Source organism: Halichoerus grypus, chromosome 15 (genome assembly GCF_964656455.1).
Source record: "Halichoerus grypus chromosome 15, mHalGry1.hap1.1, whole genome shotgun sequence".
Classification (NCBI taxonomy): Eukaryota; Metazoa; Chordata; class Mammalia; order Carnivora; family Phocidae; genus Halichoerus; species Halichoerus grypus.
In genome coordinates, this window is record NC_135726.1 from 1622595 (window position 1) to 1646600 (window position 24006).

At 52.2% G+C, this 24006-nt stretch overlaps 1 protein-coding gene across 6 annotated transcripts in view; it reads right to left on the reverse strand.

The window, feature by feature from the left end:
- The window catches only part of BANP (BTG3 associated nuclear protein), a 132669-nt gene that overhangs the window by 67810 nt on the left and 40853 nt on the right, over positions 1-24006 (reverse strand). For 4 of the 6 annotated variants that reach the window (XM_078062987.1, XM_078062988.1, XM_078062986.1 and 1 more), the window contains 2 exons: positions 13227-13343; positions 11412-11587 (listed from right to left, as the gene is read on the reverse strand). In XM_078062987.1, the coding sequence (XP_077919113.1) occupies positions 11412-11587; positions 13227-13343 (293 nt within the window). The remainder of the gene's footprint in view (positions 1-11411; positions 11588-13226; positions 13344-24006) is intronic. The other 2 variants (XM_078062990.1, XM_078062989.1) reach the window with 1 other exon arrangement.

Consider the following 24006-nt stretch of genomic DNA (forward strand, 5'->3'; position numbering starts at 1 on the left):
GAGGGACACCAGCTTTCTGTCAAGTGCGCTGCTAGGTCACGCCATGGCCGGGCCATCCCGGCTTCAAGATCGTGAGAGCACGAGCTTTATTTTGAAATGTCGAGATGTTTACATTCCGATCTCCGCGCACAGGAAGAGGTCCCCACAAAGGGGCGGCCAGCCCTGCCCTGCTTGCCAAAGGCCTGGAGCAGAGCAAGTAGCTAGCCCATCTGTGACTCACACACCCTGCCCCCTTCACGGGGAGCCTCTCCCGGCTGAGCTTCCCGAATCATGAGATCGGCATGAACATCAGGCGAGGCTCAGCAGCCCCGCCAAGATGGCCACGTTGCCCACTGGGGGCCGACTGGCGGGTGGGAGTACTGCTTAGGGGGTTTGAGGCTACGCCCCCAGCTTTAGCGAAGGACAGAAAACAAATCACCAATCTGATTTTTGCGACTGAGAATAAGCCACGAGGAAGCACTATCGTTTCTGAGAAACATCAGGGCTTTACGAGTGAAGAGATGGTGCCATGAGCACATGGCTCTGTAGACGCATGTTTCTGAACGTCAATCAGCTACTACTACGTTTAGCCTACGTAAAGAAAAACAAAATGGACGAGTGATCTAAATGCAGATGTGGGGGGACTTGCGGGGGCTGTCTCCAGGTCCTATCTGGAATGTCAAAACAGCTCCAACTTCCAGGGTATTTACTGATTTATCTACAAATACTTACTGGGCAATTCTAGGCCAGGCACTGGGTCTAATGCTCAGGATGTGAACCCTCCGTGAACCCCGTCTTCAGTACACCACACAGGGTGGGAAGACTTCCCTCCACCTGCCGCAGTAGAGCCACAAAGCAAGTAGGGGAAGGAGGAAGGAAGGACAGAGGAGTGACCCCATCTGTGCTGAGAACTGACGGGTAGGGGACATGTGTGTTGGGGGGGTGACAGAGGACACACAAGGCCACTGATGTGGCTACTCAGCAGTCCAAGAAGAACCAGGACTTACGGCGCTGAACCTTCCCCCATTCCCTTACCACTCGCTGCTGGTTTCACTGTGAATACGTACAATCAGACCGAAGGTGGTGTCACCGACACCAAGCAGCATCTCCGGACCTAAGTATTTGAACAGGAGGATCCCTGTGAGCCCGCGGGGAAGGGTGGCAGCACCTGAGCCAGGAGGGGCTCGGGCCAGCGCGGCACCTGCTTCCCCGACCACCACGGACATGGCACGTGGGCCAGCGCGAGGACTTAACTGCCAAAGATCGCCGCAGCCTTTCTCGGGAATAAGAAGTAACGTAACTGTGCTGGACAAGCTCCCCGTTTACACGGTATTTTTTTTTTAATGTTTTATTTATTTATTCATGAGAGTCACAGAGAGAGAGAGAGAGGCAGAGGGAGAAGCAGGCTCCCCACCTAGCAGGGAGCCTGATGCAGGACTCGATCCCAGGACCCTGGGATCATGACCTGAGCCAAAGGCAGACGCTTAACCATCTGAGCCACCCAGGCGCCCCTACACGGTATTGTTAAAGCAGTGTAAACTACTGGACAGGGGCTCAGTATTATTTCAGGAGATGCTGCTCCCCCCAAAAAGTACATTAGTCTAAAAATTAATTCCAAACAGTGAGTCCACATTTTGTCAAACCCATTCTGAGATGGTGTACCTGGAGTGCGCAGGACAAGGATGGATGACGGCCCCTAGCCCTGAGAACCAGCTTGCCACCCAGGCTGCCCCGGCCCCCTGCCTCAGGGAAGTGTCTTCCTCCACCAAAGCCCAGCTGTCCAGGCCATGAGGTCTCCTGCCGGCTCCACTGCCCCACGAACCAGACCCTTCAGCATGGGGGCTTCTGACAGCCACGTGCCTCTGCCAGGAGCACCTCACCTTGTCAAACCCCGTACGCTACCCCTGGAGCTGACACAGTGACACACCAGGGAAAAGGCCATTCTTCCAAACGTCACCCGCTGGAGAGCCTCACAGTTCCAGGAACAAAGGAAACGCCAGCAAACGGACACTGAGACATTCCATTCATGTGGACGCAGAAGCCAAATGTGCAAATGCAAGTGCTTTCAACCTGATTCCCCAGGAAGGATAAAGTGATTTCATCTATGTGAAGGCAAAGTGTCAGTGAACAAACTGACAAGTGACCGTTAAACCTCATTGTCTTCACGTCAAAAATAATCATCAGTGAGCCGGGTCCCTGCCAAGGTGCTGCAGAACACGGAAGCACTATGTGAGCCAAGACGGTGTCCTCCCTCCGCTGACGACGCCCCAGCAGGAGCAGGGGAAACGGGAAACAGCGTCCGTGGACGCTGCCGGGCCATCCCCTCACCACGCCAACCAAGCAAGCTGGCTTCCACGTCCAGCTAGGGCCCTGCTCCGTGCTGACGCCGGCCTATAGACAGAAAGAGCCTGTCCCCCGTGCCAAGCACACGGGCTTCTGGAAATGTTACCAGAATCCTCTGGAGGATGAAAGATGTCAGTTCAAACTCTTTTTTTTTTTTTTTTAAAGATTTTATTTATTTATTTGAGAGAGAGAGAATGAGAGAGAGAGAGCACATGAGAGAGGGGCGGGTCAGAGGGAGAAGCAGACTCTCTGCCGAGCAGGGAGCCCGATGCGGGACTCGATCCAGGGACTCCAGGATCATGACCTGAGCCGAAGGCAGTCGCTTAACCAACTGAGCCACCCAGGCGCCCATCAGTTCAAACTCCTATAGTATTATTTCAGGAGATGCTGCTCCCCCCAAAAAGTACATTAGTCTAAAAATTAACTTTCCTTAGCCTCCATCTCCTTATCACTCCTGAAAATCATGGTTTAAATTTCTCTGGTAATGTGGGAAATTATCCAGAAATTTTACTCCAATGAAGCACTTCAAAATTTTACAAGGCATTTTCTGACCTGTTTACAACTGATTCATCCCTAGATGCCCTGTGAGTGACAGGTGCGTGCTCATCTCCAGAGCAAGAAGTCAAGCAAGGACAAGAACCACAGCCTGAGTAATGGTGACCAACAGAGAGATGAAAAATCCTTGCCGTGGAAGTGGGGGACCCGTCCCAGAGGGAGAGGGGACCAGGGCTCCCGCCATCGCCATCTGCGGTCTGGCGGGAGACGGACGGGCAGTGCCTCCACGACCCCGAGGCAAGAGGACAGGACCGCCAGAGACACTCAGGCGCCTGTCCCGCACGGGCTCGTGGGGCTGACCTGCCGGTTCAGGCCTGCGCCCCTTGGACGGACTCAGCCCTAACTCACTTCCAACCTGGGAGCAAGAACCCAGGCTGGCCTCCAGCTTCTCACCAGCAACAATGAATCATGTCTTTTAAGTGGGAAACAAGTTGAAACACCTTCTCACATAGATATTTGAGAAATTCACCTTTTGACCATTCAGAAAGCATGTATTTATTTTACTAAAATAGCTTGGTCAGTTTGGGCATCTGACACAACAGCCAGACTCTACTGGCCTTATTTAAAAACTACCAGATTGTAAGAAAAATAAACTTACCTTCTACTCCAATTATTTAAACCTTCAATGAAATTAACTAGCACTTCTGAAAACCTTAAGAAAGACCCTTCAGCAGTAACTTGAGTTTTCTTACCCTGGAAACCCTTTCGTACAACTATCCGTTCTGAGGGTCTATTTCAGCGCCGGGAAGATGACAGGAGCAGGGGAGAGCAGCAAGACGGCAGCGGCAGGCAGGCGACAGTAAACGGAGAAGGGCCACCGGCGTCCTACGCCCCCTCAGCACTCGCTGGCGCACACGGAGGCAAATGTGCCCGAGACCACAACGCGCAATCCCTCGGACAGCGGCAGGCCCGGGGCCCAGGCTCGCACAAATCTCTCTTCCCAGACAGCACGGACTCAGCACCAACCGTGCGCCACAACTTCACAGGCCGAACTACAGCTCGGGGGCTCCCTGCTCAGCCGCCTCCGTCCAGGGGCGTCACGACTCACACCGCTGCCGCACATACCTGTGCGTGACCTCGGAGTGGCAAGGGGGACGGTCTAGCAGGTTAGCAGCTACTCCAGACGCCATGTCACTCCAACCAAGCCTAGCTCACCGTCTCGCCTCTTTCCAAAGGATGACAAGGCTTTGCCCATGGGGTCCTACCCGACAGCCACCGGAAACGTCTCAGTCACGGCATCCCCTGTGTCCGTAGCTCCGAGGGAGGGAAGGGCTCCCTGGAACGTGCTGCTCAGACAGGCGTGTGGGTCCCACTCTGCTCCCAGGGGCCCCACACGCCCACTGCGCCGCCCATCACAGCATGTCTCTGCTGGCTGGTGCTGACGTTCCACGTACTCAGCTCTCCACAGTCGTGAGAGGTGAGCAGGGAACAAACCGAAAGAAGCCAACACTCTCTGACCCACTAGGGCTCCAGGCTGGTTCAAAGACTCGGAACACGGTGCCAGGTCCACAACACAGCAAACTTCACGGTCAAGCTCGTTCAAGGGCAGCTTCCGCCATCTCCGGGCAAGTCTTCAGAGAACAGATTCACGGGCATGACCGGTGTCAGGCTGTATTTTCCAACTATACCAAAAATTAACTTTCATCTGGCTTCCATAAAAGCTGCCCAAACTGTTGATCAATTTCAAAAGCAATATACTGCATAGAATGGGAGAAATGGCTCCCAACAGGAACGGTACTGCAGGGTAAATCCCTACAGAATTCACAGAGCGGGCAAACGTGGGCCAGCCCCTGGCAGCCTTCAGGCCTCATTACCTTACACGTGCATCGTGACTCAGTGTCTCTAGGCCCGGGACAAGGACTGACTACACCCGCAGATAAGGAATTTCTTCCACCTGAAGCAAAGAATAAGAATTCTGTGTATAGGAGCGCCTGGGTGGCTCAGTCGGTCGAGCATCCAACTCGGTTTTGGCTCAGGACATGATCTCAGGATTGTGAGATCGAGCCCCGCATCGGGCTCCGCGCTCAGCAAAGAATCTGCTTGAGTTTCTTTCTCCCTCTGCCTCTGCCCCTTCCCTTTTCCCTGCCCCACCCCCCCCGCATGTGTCTGTGTATGCCCACACACGCGTGCACTCTCTCTCTCTTAAATAAATAAAATCTTAAAAAAAAAAAAAAGAATTCTGTGTGTAACACATGGAACAGTTTTTTTTTAAGATTTTATTTATTTATTAGAGAGAGAGAGAGCGCGTGCACGCGCACAAGCAGGCGGAGCAGCAGAGGCAGAGGGAGAAGCAGGCTCCCCGCTGAGCAGGGAGCCCGACGCGGGGCTCGATCCCAGGACCCTGGGACCGTGACCTGAGCCGAAGGAAGACGCTTCACCGATAGAGCCACCCAGGCGCCCCTATATATGGAACAGTTGACCGTTGTGCTACCTAGAATTATCTGTCCCATAAAAGAATCGTGTGCCAGGATACTCCAGGATCCTGGAGCCTATTCTGACATAAAAAGAAAGCAACACTTGTCACAACTTGTCAGCTGTGGCCATCTGCTAAACTTCTATGAACAGCACATACAGATGTTTCAAAAGAGTCTTCATCCCCACCACGAGTCAGTGGATATTTAACAAACACTTGGCGTGAGAAGAGGGGCCAGAAAGATCTAAAGAGAAGGGATAGCCACAGCAGGCCCCAAACAGTGCAAACGGCCACACACACAGAGGACGGCAGTGGGTGCCAGGCGGCCCCAACAGGTCATCCTTCCTGCAAAACCAGGGGTTCTATGATCATGTGAAACAGAACTGGAGAATTTCAAATCTGTGAAATTGACATTCCACAAACTACAAATTACAGAGATTTCAATTTAGAAATGGTACATTCTACCATTTTCTTTCAAAATGCTTTTTTGGAATGGACGATTTTTGGGGTTTTTTTGTTGTTGAGTGGGAAGTCAACAATTCTACTATGAAAATTTTTACCACAGACACTCAAACCTTTCTTAAAGTGAAAAAAAGATTCCACTCGCACATCCCTGAAGCAGTCTGTGTGTCGGCCATGAGCCCGAGTTCCCCGTGAGAGCTGGAAGACGGACACCACAGTCTCCCCGTGTCTGGACCCCACGATCCCATCCTGCCCCAGTCACCCCCTACCCTCTGCACGTCTGACAGCAGTGGGGGCTGCAGTTTAACTTGGGTGCACAATTCTTCTGCTTCTACGTTCCTCTGCTATCCAAGCTCAGCAGCAGGCCCGGGACGTCCCCAGAGCCTCCAGATGAAAGCCCGGCACAGGCAACACCCTGACGTGGGCTCTGTGAGACCCTGGGCAGCAGCCTGTGCCCTCGGGGCTGATGCCACAGACGGGGCCGTGCCCCTCACGTGTCCCAACACACAGCCCGGCACGGCACCCAAGCTGAAGCCTTAAAAAGGACCAAGTAGAAAAAGTTGCCGGGAAGCCTCTGGGCGTTTGCCCCAATGCACCCTGGGCTCTGAAGCTCCAGGACCATGCTGTCCACTCTTGCTTTCAGAGGCTCTGGGGCCTGGTCACAGTCACAGAAGTTACCTTAGGAAATGTGTGGGATCAGCAGGAATACATGGGAGTTTCTTCCAAAATGGCATTAGATCCGTGTCCAGGCCCATCGCTGCACTGCGCTGCCCAGCTCTGACGTCGCCCGGAGACTTTTATTTATTTATTTATTAAAAAGATTTTATTTATTTATTTGACAGAGAGACACAGCGAGAGAGGGAACACAAGCAGGGGGAGTGGGAGAGGGAGAAGCAGGCTTCCCGCCGAGCAGGGAGCCCGACGTGGGGCTCGAACCCAGGACCCTGGGATCATGACCTGAGCCGAAGGCAGACGCTTAAAGACTGAGCCACCCAGGCGCCCCCGGAGACTTTTATAACCTGAGTGCCAACCACCCCCTCCAGAGGCTCCAGGAGCCCAGTGCTCACGCCTCTCCTCTGGCCCTCACTCCGCGGGGCATCCAGCTCCCTGCGTCCCCCTCCTAAACCAGAACATTCCGGGAGCAAACATCACTAGCTTCTCGAGTCAAAGGGTAAGGCCAGGAAGAAGTTGTGAACTTCTTCTCCATGGCCTGCGGAGAGGGGGTGGCGAGGACACGGGGGCCCATGGGCCAGGGGAACGAGGGGCTCTGACTGTGCCCACGGAGGGCAGCCCTTGGAATGAGCTGACCACGACTTTCCAAAACAGGCCCTGCCAGGCTGGCCACCCCCAGCCCCGGATCACACAGGACTCTTACAACCTGGCACATTCTGACTGTGCCCCTTATTCACGCGTGTCGCCTGAAATGAGTGTGGACAACACTCGACCCTCAGACCGACCTAAAAAACCAGATGGCCCACCTTTCTGGGATTAGACACAGTTAGCTGTGTACCGCAGCCCGAAGAACCATGCTTATTTGGGAGTGATGTGACATCTGTAAGCTATGAACAGATTGATAATTTGGGGTTTTTAAAAGGGCAATTCAAGAGGGTTGAGTTACATATAGGATCATAAGGAAAAGGGAAAAAAACAAACGGTCTCTGGTACTGGAGCCAAGTCTTTTCCCCGCAACTCTAAGCACATTCCACAGAAACCACGTGAGCCCACCACCGACCGGGGGCAAGGCCACTGACTCAGGCCGGGCCGCCCTCCTTAGCGCGAGTCATCACGACCTCAAACGTGACTACAGCAAGAGGCCAAGGACATCCTCCTTGGGAAGCACGGGGCACAGACAGGGTGTCCGTCATCCGTGTCACATGCTGCCCCTTCCAGGACCCCATACCCGGCATCACCTCGCAGACCGTCTCCCCTGACCTGTCGTGTTCTTCCACCAGCCTGTCTTCATCAACTTGGCTTTCACTGGGCACGAACCTGTCTGTAACCCCACTCTTTTCAGGAGCCCATTTATGATCACCAATAAAATGTTTTTTAATGATATGACAACATAAAGAATTTATGTTAGGGACGCCTGGGTGGCTCAGTCAGTGAAGCGTCTGCCTTCAGCTCAGGTCGTGATCCCAGGGTCCTGGGATGGAGCCCTGCGTCGGGCTCCCTGCTCAGCGGGGAGCGTGCTTGAGATTCTCTCTCCCTCTGCCCCTCCCCTCCCCCCACCATGTGCCCACTTGCTCTCTCTTAAAAAAATAAAAAAATTAAAAAATAAAGATATGGTGCCTTGCAGTAAATAATGGGACTCCAAACTGATATACACCAACACATCAATTCATGCAAACCATTTGGAATTCTTAAGAAATAACCACTTTGAATCCTGTGGTTTTTAAAACTGCAGGCACTTAAATACTTTTCTAAGAGCAATCTGTCTCCTCACAGCTCTGGGCCATTATCAGGAATTCAGCAACTCCACGCAGCGCCGAGCCAACAGCCCTTTAGAGGTCTGCGTGTTAACAGAGCCTCTCTAATATGAACTAGCTGACCAGACAGTCTCTCCAGCTGAGCCCGTCATGGGGAGGCCGTGGCAGGGAAGGTGCTCACCCATCTCAGAGGAGGTTTTAACACGAGACGCCGCTACAGGTCGATGGTAAATCTGATAGACACACTGATGGTGAGCTTTCTCCCCAGCATGTCCCTACGTGGCAGCCACTTCACGAGGACCCCATCCGCCTCCGTGCCCTCGGGCGCCAACCATGGTCAGAAGTCAGACTGCTGGGGGAGCCCCTCCCGGGGCAGAGTCAGCAGAAAGCACACATCACAGCATGCTTTCTCCTAACGCAATGGTCAAGCAGAATGGTCCTCAATTATGATCTCTTCTTCAAAGTAAAATTCAGTATCAGAAAAATTTCTCTAGTTTGCCCCAATCCTTTTTTTTAAGGTTTTATTTATTTATTTGAGAGAGAGAGAGAGCACATGAGCAGGGCCAGAGGGAGAGGGAGAAGCAGGCTCCCCACTGAGCAGGGAGCCCGACGTGGGGCTCAATCCCAGGACCCCGGGACCATGACCTAAGCCACCCATGTTCTCCACGTTTGTCCCAATCCTAACAACAGGTACTGTCCATCAGTCATGTCAACGGACACAATCCCCTAGAGAGTAATGCTTCCCACAAAGTGTGTCGGCTCGTCAAGAACTCAAACTCAGATAAAAAGAAAATCTGTATTTTTTCTCCCAGATATTATAAGCTCGAAGTTTGATCTCTTTTTCTGTGTTCATTTAGCAGCATTCTGCAGTTTCCCCAAATGAAATATTTTTCACATTAATCACATCAAAGACACTTAAAAAGATGAAATATTTTGTTTTTAAGATAACCCGAGAAACTCCCAGAATCATCCAGTACTGCGCTCCTCAGCGGGTGCAGTTTAAACCAAACAAACATCAGGCCTTAAGTGGCTGGCCAGACCCGCATGGGTATCGACCCAGAATCCACGTGGACAGACAGAGCAATCAGTTCTCTGCAATCGCTGCAAGCACCATCTCTACCATGGACGTTAAATACCCAATAGCTGGGATCGGGGCATCCCTCTCGTCCTCAAATTTAATGTGTAAAAAAATGAAGCGATTCCACTCCCGGGTGCCTACCAAGAGAAACGAAAACACAGGTTCTCGCCAACCCCTGGACAGGCACGGTCATCACAGTGAGAAACTGGAAGCACCCCAAGTGTCCACCGACAGAGGAACATGGTCCATCCACACGATGGAGCAGGACCCGGCGATGGAAGGGGTGAAGGGCTGGCGCTCTCGCCACGCCCCCCCATGTGGGAAGTGCCTGCAACAGGTCATTCCAGAGACGGAAAGTGGACCGGTGGTTCCCAGAGACAATGGGCAGTGACTCTGGTGGGGCTTCTTTCCAGGGTGACAGAATGTTCTGGAATCAGACTGGATGATGTCTACACAACTGTGCGAACGTACTGAACACCACTGAATGGTACGCTTTACAATGGTCAACCTTAGGGTATTTAAATTAGATCTCAGTTTTAAAGAAAGGCTGTGCCTAAGCTCTGTTTCTCTCCCCGCTCCTGCTCTGCTGTCCCCATTCTAGCAAATTACGTCAGACGTGAGCAAAACTTTGAGAAAAACAGTTTTCAATGTTTCAGATATGGTAACTGGTCTAACAGGAAAATCTTTGCTCAGTAAATCTACATCATTGTCTTTAGGAATTTAAACAGCTCTTTTAATAAAAATCAACAACTCAGACCCAAAACCAGAAAACCTTAGAAGTCTACTAGAAAACGAAACCCAGGCTTTCGAAGTCGGTACCACAGCACTGAACACCTCTGTGCCCCCTCCTCCCGACGCTGTAGAAAGCCACGTGGGAAGCCTAAGTTGGCCCGTAAAGGCGGGACAAAGGTGCCAGGCACGTGAGGCCGGCTGTGCGGAGCAGGGCCAGTCGAGAGCAGACACCAGACCCTGGCAGGAGACGCAGGGGGACGGGAAGCCAGGTGTGGGTGAAACAGCCTCACGTCCAGGCACGGCCAAGTGGCTCCCTCTGCCTCTCGGGGGAGGCGAAACGATCCCCCCTGAGCACCTACGTCTGGCCCTCGGCAGAGACATGGAGACACCTCTGGCTGAAGGCGGTGACCAGCTACCGGCTATGAAAGCACAACAGTCTGTCGTCAGAAGGCCTCCGGATTATGACTGACAGGCATGGACGTGGAAGGTCCCCGTGCCGCAGGGGAGGAAAGCTCCGGAAATCACACAGTGCCTATGTTCACACAGAAAAAGCCTGCAGGATTGACAGAGATCTCTGGACATGAAATGCCATGTTGTTCTCACTTTCTTCTATCACTTTTTAAAAACAGTAAACGGGGGCGCCTGGGTGGCTCAGTTGTTAAGCGTCTGCCTTCGGCTCAGGTCATGATCCCCGGGTCCTGGGATCGAGCCCCGGCATCGGGCTCCCTGCTCGGCGGGAAGCCTGCTTCTCCCTCTCCCACTCCCCCTGCTTGTGTTCCTTCTCTCGCTGTGTCTCTCTGTCAAATAAATAAATAAAATCTTGGGGAAAAAAAAAAAGTCTTTAAAAAATAAAATAAAAATAAGAACAGTAAACATCTGCAGATCTTCCTCAACTTAGGATGGGGTTATGTCCCAAGAAACCTATCATAGCTTGAAAAATGTTCAGTCAAAAATTCATTTAATACCCCTAACCTACCAAGCATCTCACATGAGCCCGGCCCACCCTAGACGTGCTCAGAACATCCACGTTAGCCTACAGTTGGGCAAAATCACCTCACACAAAAAACACCGTGTGAGATAGCTCACGGAACGTACTGAATCCTGCGCTGAAAGCAACAAACAGGACGGCTGTGCATGGGCTGCAGCATGGTGGCTGGGGTGGCGGCTGCTGGGAGCCCTGCTCCCCATCGTGAGGATCAGACTGCACACCACCAGCCCCGGACAAGATCCAAATTCAAAATTCGAAGCACGTTTCGACCGAGCATGGATCACTTTGGCACCACTGCGGAAGTTGACAAACCATGAAGTTGAACCATCAGAAGGTGGGGACCGTCTCGCTTTCCTAAGAAGTAGAAAAACAAGACAAAACACAAAACGGTACCTACTGCCATTCAGGCAAAGGAAAGAAGCTTTGCAGGCGCACCTTCCGAGTTGAGGGTGATGAGGGTGACGTTGTTGCCAATGTTCTGACTTCCTGACTGTCCACAGTTGGAAACGGAGTCGCTGGCCTCGGACCCGCTCTCCCCGTCCTCGTTGTGGCTGTCCTCTTGACCCGGCACCTTCACCACAATGGTGTTCTGCCGTCGCCCGGGCACCGCGCTGAGCGGGAGACAAAAACACCAGCCAATGTTGTGAGAGCACCACGACGGACACGCAGAGACTAGCACTGAGGTACTGCCGCGTTCTTCTCGCGCCTTCGTTTATCAGAGAAGCTAACTGTGCCCGGAGCGGCAGCTCACCAGGCTGCCCACACAGCTCTCTCTACTAAGATTGACAGCAACTGAACAGCCCGAAAGTCTGGGGTTGAAAGAAACCGTATGAAATTGAGAAGTTTACAAACACGTTTATATCGCAAAAGAAGTAAAATCACAACCCACTGGGACTCAAGGCCTAGAATGCAGCTCTCGGATCACAGAGGTGATCCTGCAAACTTGTGGCCATTTGAGTAACTTCCGAGGCTATGTCACAGGAAAGACCGGATTAAGAGGAAGTGGGAAGCGAGCCTGGAGACTCCCACTGACCCCATCCAGTCCACACTGTTAGACCTTCGGGAAGCGAGTCAGCTTTGTCAATGGCAGTTATCACTCCTAACTCTTCCCGCCGACAAAAAACACTGAAGTGGGTCTAAAAAGCCAGCCAAGAATTTCCTGGGGGATGTTCTCACACTCTAAGGGATCCTGACGTGGAGCATTAAGACCCTGCCAGAGAAACAACACACAAGCCAGCAGCTCCAAAAAGGGCTCAAACATCTGTGTGTATTACCTGGAGACATGCTACCTGGGACTTCCACGGCCCTCTCAACACCCCTGCACGGGGCCTGGTAGGCACGGGGAAAGGGGAAGAAACGCACTTTCCCTGTTTACAGAGACAAAACGCGCTTCCAACCCCGGCCGTGCCGCGGGAGGGGGCTCCACCTTCTGAACTTGATTCCACAGCAGCCTGCCCAAGCTGACCTCGCTCCTGAACGCTCAGAGTCTGACACTGACCTCCAGCCGAGCCCTGCCTCGCCTCCACGGGCCAGATCTCCTCGGACAGCCTCTCCCCCCACACCTGACGCAGCGGGCCGTGCACGAGGCACAGCGGGCCCCCTCAAGACCGGGCTAGGACAATAAAGGAGACAGGACACAGCTGGGGGAGGAACACTCTGCAGAAAGGACTGAGAGAAAAGGCAAAACAGAACTACTCTGTGGACACACTGAAGGAAACAAGAGGCCAAAGAGCCCGCTCCGGCACGTTCCCAGGAAAAGCTGAGCCCAGACCGCCGGGCAGGGCCGCCCGCAGCGGACCTCACCATCACACGCTGCCTTTATGCTCTCCTATTTCTGACCAAGGTTACATTTACCATGTCTCCAAAGAAAAAGGTGGGAGAAAAACACCACCACCTTGAAATGCCCTCATCACTCAGCAAAGTTAAAAACGCCTGTCTGTTGACTTGACACGCTGCTACGGAGACAGACAGACGTGAGCACGGGGTGGTCAGGGAGGAGGACACGAGCCCCAGGGGCTACTGTGACAAGCTCCAGCCGTCTCCCGCTAAAGCACGTGGGCACCGGAAGGTCCAAGTGCCTCTCCCCTTGACGTGTCACCTTCTCCAGTTAGCACGTCGGGACGCGGGCCTGCAGCGCCGCTCGGCCCTCCCCTACCACAAACAACTGCGGGCAACGTTGACTGGTCCTCGAGGGGACTCATCACGGTGGCAGTGGTGGTGAAAGGTGGGGTTGGTGTTGTGGCTACTGACTTGCTAATGATATTTTCCAGGGAATCCGGTGCCCTGCTGCTCAAGGGGTCGTCCATCTTGGCTACAATGGCGTTCTGCCGATCATTGTTGAGTATTACTGTAGTCTGGGGGACGACGCTAGGGAACAAAAGAATCACAAAGAAAAAGAAGACCTTAAAACAACAACATTCATTTTAAGAGTACATAAGAGTAATTCAATACAGTCCACTCCCCATGACCCGCACTAAGGGAGGGGAGGTGGCCCCAAGCAGAAGTCACGTGTAAAGTTAATTGACGGTTTACACTGGGCAAAGAATAAACCGGAGGTGTTTTTCTTTCTTTCTTTTTTTCTTTTTAGGAGAGAGTTTACGTTTCCTCACTGCTGGTATTCTCAGCTGAGCTGAGGCAGGAATATTTACACCTTTACACAGAAAGGAGCGAGAGGTCATGGGGTGTTACACAGTTAGTAAGGTTTCTGAAGTCCTATGTCTGCATGAAACACAGCTTCATATTTGTACTCATTCCATCCCAAAGAATTCCTACATGGCAAATCGAGGCTTTCATAAGCACCGTACTTGTCAACATCATTCCACAAGGTGAGCTCTGGAAGGAAAGGGGCAAAACCACACAACGTGCATCACCTGCAGCTTCTACCAGGGGAACGCAGGAACCACGAGAAAGGGCCTCGGCTCTTCGCTTTGAAGGAAAAGGATTATACAACAGACAGAGTCCCTACCCGCCCTGGACAGGTGGCACCCTGCCCGGGGACCCTCCGACAGGGGACCCTCTCACATGGGGACCCTCCGACACGGGGACCCTCCGACACGGGACCCTCCGACACGGGGACCCTCCGACACGGGACCCTCCGACACGGGGACCCTCCGACACGGGGACCCTCCGACAGGGGACCCTCCGACACGGGGACCCTCCGACAGGGGACCCTCCGACACGGGACCCTCCGACACGGGGACCCTCCGACAGGGGACCCTCCGACACGGGGACCCTCCGACAGGGGACCCTCCGACACGGGGACCCTCCGACACGGGACCCTCCGACACGGGGACCCTCCGACAGGGGACCCTCCGACACGGGGACCCTCCGACGGGACCCTCCGACACGGGGACCCTCCGACACGGGGACCCTCCGACAGGGGACCCTCCGACACGGGGACCCTCTGACAGGGGACCCTCTCACATGGGGACCCTCCGACAGGGGACCCTCCGACAGGGGACCCTCTCACATGGGGACCCTCCGAGAGGGGACCCTCTCACATGGGGACCCTCCGACAGGGGACCCTCCGACACGGGACCCTCCGACAGGGGACCCTCCGACACGGGACCCGCCGACACAGGGACCCTCCGACACGGCGACCCTCCGACAGGGGACCCTCCAACACGGGACCCTCCGACAGGGGACCCTCCAACGGGACCCTCCGAGAGGCAGCCCGTGTGCTTCAACAAGCAGCAGCCAACAGCTTATGTCAGGGCACGTGCTCCCGGACTGCACGGTCACTCAGCGTCTGGCCGCTGGTGCTGTGGTCCCGGCAAGTCTGTGCACGCTTTGTCAGGAGGTGGCAGGGGAGCACCGGAAATGCACAGTAGAACTACCCACAAAGAGGTCATTCTTGAGTTTCACAACTCGGGGGGACGGGTAGGGGGGAACGGGACAGTGCTTTCATGTGAGAAGACTTCACGTCACCAAAAGCACGTAGGAAAATGTAGCCCAGTGTCACCACCACATGGCTGTAAAATGCCCCCTCCCAAAATCAGGGGCACAAACAGCGCCGTTACGTGCCCAAGGAAATCACAGGACCACGAGGTGTTTTTCTAAAATAAAAGCATAATCAACGGCATTTCATTCAAAAGCATTATTTTTTTCAGTGATTCTACTTGTTCTTTGTTGACACCTAAAGCAAGCTGGCAAATCCTCACAGCCTACCCCTAGGGCAGGCATCATAGGAACCCAGGTCGTGACCCTCGACTTGGGACCGTGGGCACACGCAGGCTTTCAAGATTTCAGCTTCTCTCGTATCCAAAACAGGAGATTAATGGTTCCTATGCACTTGCTCTTTCCCTGAAGCATATTCCGTGGAGCCCTGCTCTCCCGCAGGATCCCACACACGTGCCTCTCCAGCCCTCTCCTTCCATGAGCAACTAACTAGGACGACTCGGGGGCTAACAACAGTTCCCGAGGGGGAATCCACCATGGGCGGCAGCACATGAAAGGTTCTCAGAAGTCCTGAAGGGAACAGATTAAAATTTATTCAGGCACCATCTGGCAAAGCTGTTTGACTAAATAGACCTTTTCCCCCTAACAGTTCTTGTTAAGGGCAAGGAAATAATGTTCTGCAGCAACCAGCTTCAAGGTAAATGAGTAGCCCTCGGGGTCCCCCACGGCGTCCAGGGGGTCCCTGGACGCGGACAGCTCTCCGCAACGCCATGTCCAAATCCTCACCTCGCAGAATGTACTCTTTCCTAAAAAGGTTTCACTTTGAGAGAGCACCCTGGTCAATGTGTTTACTCCCTTTCACAAAGCCCTTTTCCCACCTTAAAATAAAACGAGCTGTCCCTGCAACTACAGAGACGAGCACCGTCCATCCGGGACGGAAGCCCCCCAGGAGAGCACGGGGCCCCTCGGAGACAGCAGGCTGCATGCGAGAAAGCCCATGCCTCTGCTGCTCACCGAAACACCCCAGGGCGCTACCAGCTTACCGGTGCTGCTTCCAACAAAACCGACAGACCAACTCGGTACCTTTTCAGCCCAGAGATCATCAAAAACCATCATTGACGAGAGCTTACAAAGACCTTAGACACAACCTGAGGAGCTGAGAGGCGCCTCTCCTCCCACGTAGTTATTTATGTGAACCCAGTTTCTCAGCACTTACAACTTTAAAAACTACCGCTGGAAGTAGGACCAAGGCTGAACCTTGTCTCACTTTAAGTGCTAATTCATAATCATCTGCGGATTCAAGAATTAACCAAAACTAAAGCCCCATCCATCTCAAGAATGCATTCCTAATACTGGATTATTAAGAATTAGTTACAGGAGTAACACACATATGCTGTTTTGTTCAACTGTGTACTAATAACTGTCACGAGAACTGAATCCAAAACGCCCTTTTTAACACTTGGGGCCTCATGGCTACAGGAAATACATTTTTCAGCTTCAGTTTCTCTCTCTGTTCCTGCTGCACAGAAGCAGGTCACAGCCGGTGGACACGGCAAACTTCAGGGAGGGGATGAACTTTCAAAAAGCAGAGGAATAAGGTGAAATCCAACTGTGGAAGCTCATTCGTGGGTGCTCATACAGACGATGTATTCAGATTACAAAGCAAACACCCGAGAAAGCGATGAATCAACGTTCTAATATGCCAGAAACCACACCCTTTCGACTAATGCAATGCATTTATATCAACCTCGAACTGTGTAAGAGAATATTTCATTTTTCAAAAAGTAAGGAACATCTATATCACACTAATAAGATTGAAATGGTCTAGGGTTAATATGGGAAAATTGCCGCAATAATATAAGTGTCTTGCCTGGGCTGAATTACACTCTCCAATTATTCAATCACACTGATCTGCACGTGCTATGAAGCGATTCTGCAGATGTGATTAAAAGTCCTAACTGGCGGACCTTAAGTGAACCAAAAGGGAGGTCATCCTGGGTGGGCCTGGCCTGATCAGGTGAGGGGTGGAGGTTTTCTTCCTGGTCCTGGACATGCCAGGGGGCTCCTGCTAGCTGATCCTGATCTCCGCCTCCTCCCGCCGCCCTGCCCTAGACTCCGATGTGCTTGGCTGCGCCCACAACTGTGCGAGCCGGCTCCAGTACAAATCCTTGGAGGGTCTACTGTCCCTCGCGCGCTCTGCCATGCCTCCTCTCCTCCCTCGCGCGCTCCCACGCACACACACCACTGGTTCTGCTTTGAGACAATTACAGAAGTAATGAAAGTACTATACACAGTCCCATGTCCCCGGTGGTGACATCCTATAAAGCCTGCGGTACAGTATGGAAAGCGGAACACTTCCGTGAATGAGACGACAGTCCTTACTCGGATTTCACGGGCTCCACATGCCCCGGTGTCTGTGGGGGGAGGGGGGGGCCAGGCGGATCAACCCCATGCGCAAACCCACGTCCCCGCGCCGCCACTGCTGAGGAGCAGCCTCGCGCTGCCCCTTCAGACATGCCCGCCCTCCCAGCCTCATCCCTGTCCCCCAGCAACCGCTAACCTGCTCTCCACCAATACGGTTCTTACACTTGGGCAACGTTAGAGACGTGATGACCTTGGAGACTGGCTTTCTGGGCTCGGCGGAATCCCCGAGGTCGGTCCCCCCTGGGCCGCTGCTGAGGACATTCCCACGGCACAGGGGACTCGCAGGTGTGGGTAATTACAAACAACGCTGCCACGGACATTCACGTGGAGCTTGTGAACATATGTTTTCATTTCTCTGGGCTAAATGCCCAAGAACGGGACTGCTGGGCCATATGGTACGTCCATGTGTAGCCTTACACACTCCTGCCAGACTCTTCCAGAGCGGCTGCCCCATCCTCCATCCCCACCAGCAGCGCAGGACAGGTGCAGTTTCTCCACATCCTCGCCAGCGCCCGGTGGTGGTGCTGTTTCTGTGTTGCCATTCTGACCGACGTGGAGTGGCCCTCGCCGTGGTCTGGACTTGCCCTATCCTGACGACTAATGATCTTGTGCTCATTCACCATCCGTATCTCCCCTTGGGCAACATCTCTATTCGTGTTTCCTACCCACTTGCTAGCAGGGCTGCTTTTCTGCAGGTGAGCGCACTCTCCGTCACTGTCGGGCGTGCGCTGTGCGAGCCTCCCCACCCCGCCTGCAGCCTGTCCCTCCATCGTCCCCACAGGTCTCTCGAGGAGCCTAAGTTCATCATTTTCGTCATGTCCAACTCATCACTATTTTCACAGGTGCTGCTTTCGGTATCGAGTCTAAGAGGTCTGAGCCAGACCTTAGGTCTCAAAGATTTTCTCCTACAGCTTCATCTGCAGGTCTCACAGCTTTACACTGAAATCTGTCCTCCACAGGAAATTAATTTCTGTTCCAGGGATGACATGACCCCAGGCTCCGTCCTCTCATTCTGCCTGCAGATGGCCCAGTGCCCTGGCTCCCTGTGTTAAAAGGATGTCCTTCCCCCACTGACTGGTCTTTGCACTCCTGTCAAAGCTCAGCAGGCCTATTTCTAGGCTCTCTGTTATGTTCCACTCATCAATTTCTCTCTCCCTCCCTCATTTTGTTTTCTAAAAGTTATGTGCTCGATTAATTCGTTAGCAACCTTAAATCAGTTTCTATACCCTTACCTCTACGTTTCTCGTTTTGCTTTTTAAGTTCCTATTAAATAAAAACCAAAATACGGGGGCGCCTGGGTGGCTCAGTCGGCTAAACGTCTTTTCTCCTGCTTCTCCCTCTACCTCTCTCTCTCTCTCATGAATAAATAAATAAAATCTTAAAAAATAAATAAATAAAAGATTTTATTTGTTTGAGAGAGAGAGAGACAGAGATAGTGAGAGAGCGCACAAGCAGGGAGGAGAGAGAGGGAAGCAAACTTCCTGCTGAGCAGGGAGCCTGACGTAGGACTCCATCCCAGGACCCTGAGATCATGACCCGAGCCAAAGGCAGACACTTGACCAACTGAGCCACCCAGGTGCCCCTAAATAAATAAAATCTTAAAAAAAAAAAAATTAAGGAAAAGGGGAAAAACTAGACTCACAGACTGTCCTGTTTCAGTTCTAAGATTATGCTAATTACCCAAGTTGGATACGCTTACCTCAAAATGGTATCATTCAGAAATAAAAGATACCCTGTGACATGGCCCAGTGACCTGTGACCAGGGGGCACAAGGGCCACTCGCGCCTGTGGACAGTGCCTGAGCCCAAGGCCCCCAGCGACCCCCCCAGGGGCAGTCACAGTAGGCAGCACCACCCCCAGGGCCCCTGTGGAAGGACACCCCCACTCCCTGAAGCGTGACGGGGCACCACAGTGCCTTCCCCATGGAGACTGGCTGATAAAGTCACCTGCCCAAGGCCATAGGGCCAAGTGAGACTGGAGCCCAGAGCCCTCCAATGACGTCCTAACCAAAACCAACGAAGCAACAGTTCACAACCCACTACTTTTTCAACATCAGAATTCCCTGGGGAATCTAGGGCCACCCCCAGAGAGCCCAAGGGTTTTGTTTTTTTTAACCATTTTCCCAGGGATTCTGCCGGGTGCCCCTGGTTTCCAACAACAACAACAAAATCACACACACACTCGACCCTGTGTGAGAGGCACAGGTCCGCCCCGTTCGCTGTCTCCCCACAGCGCTCATCCAGTCCGTGGCTCACTGACTGCGGCTCAGCCTGGTAACACGGCAATCCCTGCACAGCATCTCTTTGTGCACTTACTACCCAGGTGAACGCCCAGTACCCAAGCCTGCGTGTTCAACACATGCATGAGTTCAACAGTAAGCCTCATGACTGAGGTCGGTCCTCTGGCTCTTGCCTCTAGATTCCTTGGTCTCAAGCTGCTGGTCCACACGCTCAAAGAAAACAGACCAAGAATCAAGAGCCAGAACAGAAATCTAACAAGATGACACCCAAAGGACAGCCCAGGGCACTGTCATCCACTAAGGGTGACCTGGAATTCTGTGGGGTGAGGAGCCCAGCACAAGCCACGAGGCGTGGCTGCTGTTAGACCCTCGGTGAACAAGAAGCCTTAATATGATTAATCTTTTCAACCTCACAGGGCTGTTGAGGATCAAAGAACACCACGTGCTTATATGCATGACCTCACGGACAGTAATCCTCACGTAGTACTTCATTCCCCTTGTCCCGAGGAGGAGACTGGTGCTTGGAAAGGGTAAGAACGTGCCCTAGGTCTCCCCACTCACGGGTGACAGAGCCCGTATTCAAAACCAAGTGCCTTTCATGCTCTTAGCCTCTTGTGAGTCAAGACCAGAAATGATCCGATGCCAATTACTGCTACCACTTATCCGTTCAGTGTTGGGTGTTTTAATTGTTTTATTTTGATGGATTTAAAACAAAACATCTTCAGCTTTCAGCTTTCAGAGGTATCACGCAAACATCTTCCAAGCCATACTTAAAAAGTGGCCTTCAAGGTCTCTTCAGTTTCAGGAAATTGCTTTGTGACCATGTTAGAATTACCTGTACCAGAATTTAAAACATTTACATTTCTGTCCCCTTTGCTCCTCAGTCACATAAAACAGGACTATCATTTGAATGTATGCCAAGGGGCTCTGTCGAAATCTATGCAAAAAAAATTAACAAACCACAAAAATACAAGACCTAAAAAAAGTCTTCTTGAAAAATGTAGGATTTAAACTGTTTTTCACAAGTTGGTGTTTTCCGCTTTTTATTACAAAAGGAAAACAGAGAGGAAGCTGGTTTGGGCCAGAGAGCTTGAGGACCCACACCGTGGTGGATGCAGGTGGGGACACCGGGAGGAGGAGGGGCAGGGGCGCCCGGACAAAGGCAGGCCAACGCCGGAGAGGAGCGCGGCATGTGGCGTGCAGACAGCCCAGCGAGAAACACATGCAGACCTCGGGCAAAGAGAAGACAAAATTACATCAAGTCAGCTGGACCCAGAGTTTTCAACAGTTATCCAGAAGAGCTTGACGTCAGATTTGCATCAGCTTAGAGAACTTGACAGAAACTCTTAACTCTGAATTAGCTCAAGCCTCATACAGATTTCAGGGGCATATAACTGGATCCTGAATGGACACGTGCACACGGAGACACACAAAACTCAGGCTGTGTCCTAACAAAGAGAACCCCCTCAACAAGGACGGCAAGAGAGTTTCATGTGTGGAGCCCAGCTCCATCCGACGGAAACAGCACGCTGATTCAGGTTTGCAGCTGTTGCGAGCTCAGAGGGGACGCGCTGCCATCAGCTCGCCCATCTGCCACAGAAATGGTGGGGCGGGGAGCAGACCTCCGTCCCGCCCCAAGAATTTCAGAGCACTGGGGTTACCCCAGGAGGACACCTCTTAAGCTCCCTTGCAGAATGGGGCGCCCCCGGAAGGCCAGGTTTGTATGAGCAGCGTGAGTGGTCCTTCCTTGTTTCCAGATCCTAGTGACCAAGGAGAACGTCCATCAGCACCAGCTGCGTTCACGCCACACTAACGTTCACCCAGGAAATAAGAAGCCAACTGCCAGCAAGTCTCATTAATCATCAACAGTGACACGCCTATGCATGTTCGCTGAACCAACAACCATGGCTGGGGTGACGCAGATACCTGTCCTCAAACCACTGCAAGACGTAGAAGAAAGGCCACAACCATGTTCTGTGCTAAAACCTCCCCTTACGTGGGCAGGTGCTAAGAACACGACCATCCTAGGAGAAATGAACCTTCCAAAGACAAGTTTAAGTAACTTAAAATGCCCAAAGGAAACTCGTCTGAATATTGTTTCCCCAAAGAAGTCCTAAGTGCTCAGTGATGAGAGCCCTGCTCTGGGCATCGAAGAAACGCCCACCCCCCCCCACCCCGCCCCGCCAGAGTGCTCCCAGTCTGTCATTTGTACCAAGCCGAGCCTGGCAGGGACCTTGCTGTCAAGGGTGAAGCAAGCCCACAACTTCACACAGCACTGGCTCATTTACAGTCCCTCCCTGCGTGAGGCAGGCAGCCCAGGCAGGGCTTCTATTCACACAGTGATGCCCAGCTCTGTGTTTTGTGGCTGGGGGAGGAGCAGTCTCGCCAGAACATTTGAAAAATATCTGGAAACATTTCTGCCTCAGTCCCACCCACAGTGAAGTCTCACTGTACCCTATTCTGCTGACAGCTGATCTTTTGCAAATTCAAAGTAACATCATAAAGTACAATTGGGTAAATCTGATATAATACAAATTTTCTAAAGAAAAAAATCTCAACGAAAGAGAGCTAGCAAAAATCTCAAATAATTCCACTTTCTACTTGTAAGAAAACACATTTGCAGATGCTTCTGAAACCCCACAGACATGCGTTCCCTGAACACGTCCATTCTCCAGCAGCTCTCACGGCTGTCCTCCTGAAGAGCACACAGGAACCTGGGGCATCATGAAATACACTGAGTGCAGCGCACTGCTCACCAGTCTCAGATTTCAGTGAGAGCACAAAGGGTTGGGGGGGGGGGGGCTGGTAGCAGGGGAACAACCCTTCGTTACACAGTAAAACCAGACAACCCGAGGTCCTCCAGTCCAAGACACAGGGGGCTAGTGTCCACCATGAACCCCTGCCCCCTCCGCACAGGGTGCCCTGGGAACCACGACGCAGCCAGGCTCCAATCCCAGGTCCTCTTGGAAGCAAACAGAGCCCTGGACAAGTGCTCAGGCTGGGATGTAAACAGGAGAGAGGCCGTGTTTTTAGAAACAGAATGCACCAGCCTGCGAATGTCAACCCACAGGGTCAGAGAATTCTTTATCGCAGCGGCTCATGCCCCCAACAAATACACCAAGCATTCAAATGAAACCCTCACTGAAATTTTGTTTTACAGGGTTTAGTTCTATTCCCTATAGGTTAGAGTCATAAAAACCAGGATCCAAAAAAACACTCTCAGGGATAAGAATAAATTAGCATTAAAATTTTATTTCCAAAAAAAGAAAATTATCTACAATATCTAATGAGATGAGCAAAACACAGTATAAAACCAACTCCCCCAAAATAACCAAGTGCCACAGAGAAATGGGGATAATTTAATGCAACAAGCTTCAACCACTAGCTGCTTAAGAGAGAAGATTCTGGAGCGGACAGGCTCTGGAGGGGTCAGGTTCTAACGCTGCACCCCCCCCAAGAGAACAAAGCCCTCTGAATGCACGCTAACCCCTAAATCAGAAGAGTGCGTGAGCTGGGAATGCATATTCTTGCTGCTGCTTCACAAGGAGCTACAGAAATGACCACCAAGGAAAAACGGAACGACATGGGGGCGGAGCATGGGGCTGCAGGTGACTCCACAGCGGGGACACACGACACCCAGACCCTGGTCTCTACAGCCATCTTCCAACAAAGGAGCAATGACGGACCCTAGCACTGGTGCAGGGGGCATCCTGCAGAGAGGGGGTGTCTGAGTATCTAAGGACAAAGGAGCCACCTGAGAGCACTCCCAGTGACCAAAGCTGGAACATCTGAGCAACAAAATAAAGGGGTATTGGATTCTAACCCAAAGTACAAAATAAATATCCACGAGTCCACACTGATATAAATAAGTGGTTGACTAAATCAATAAAGGGGGAAGAGATAAGTTTCCCGTGCAGGAGAATAACAATATATCCAGGAGGTGGAGCATGACTCCCCACTCTTTGAGTCGGGGCTGAGCTCAGTGAGGTCCTTCCCAAGAGCACAGGATGGGAGGCGGCAGGGGGTGGAACTCGCCAGTGGAGAAATGTGACAATCTAACCTCAGCCCGGTGACCCAAGGCAACACCAACAGAGAGAAGTCCGGCGACGGTACATACCCTGGATAAGATGGAACGAAAGTGGCACTTCACCTCTGCGGTCTGCCTCTTGAAATCCCACAATCCCAGTCTAATCATAAGAAAAGCATCAGATGAATCTCAATTGAGGGACACCTGACCAGCACTCCTCAAAAAGTTATAAAAACAAGGGAAGTCTGTGAGACTGTCACAGACAGGAGGAGCCCAAGGAAACATAGCAACTCAATGTCCTGTGGGCCTACGGACAACACGAGGACACTATGAAAAGTAACATACTAGTAAATTCCAGAATTTAGATAAAAAAAAAAAAATCCCTCGAGAATACAAATTAACACTGACTCAAGAAGTTCCACATTTATTAAAGAAATTGAATT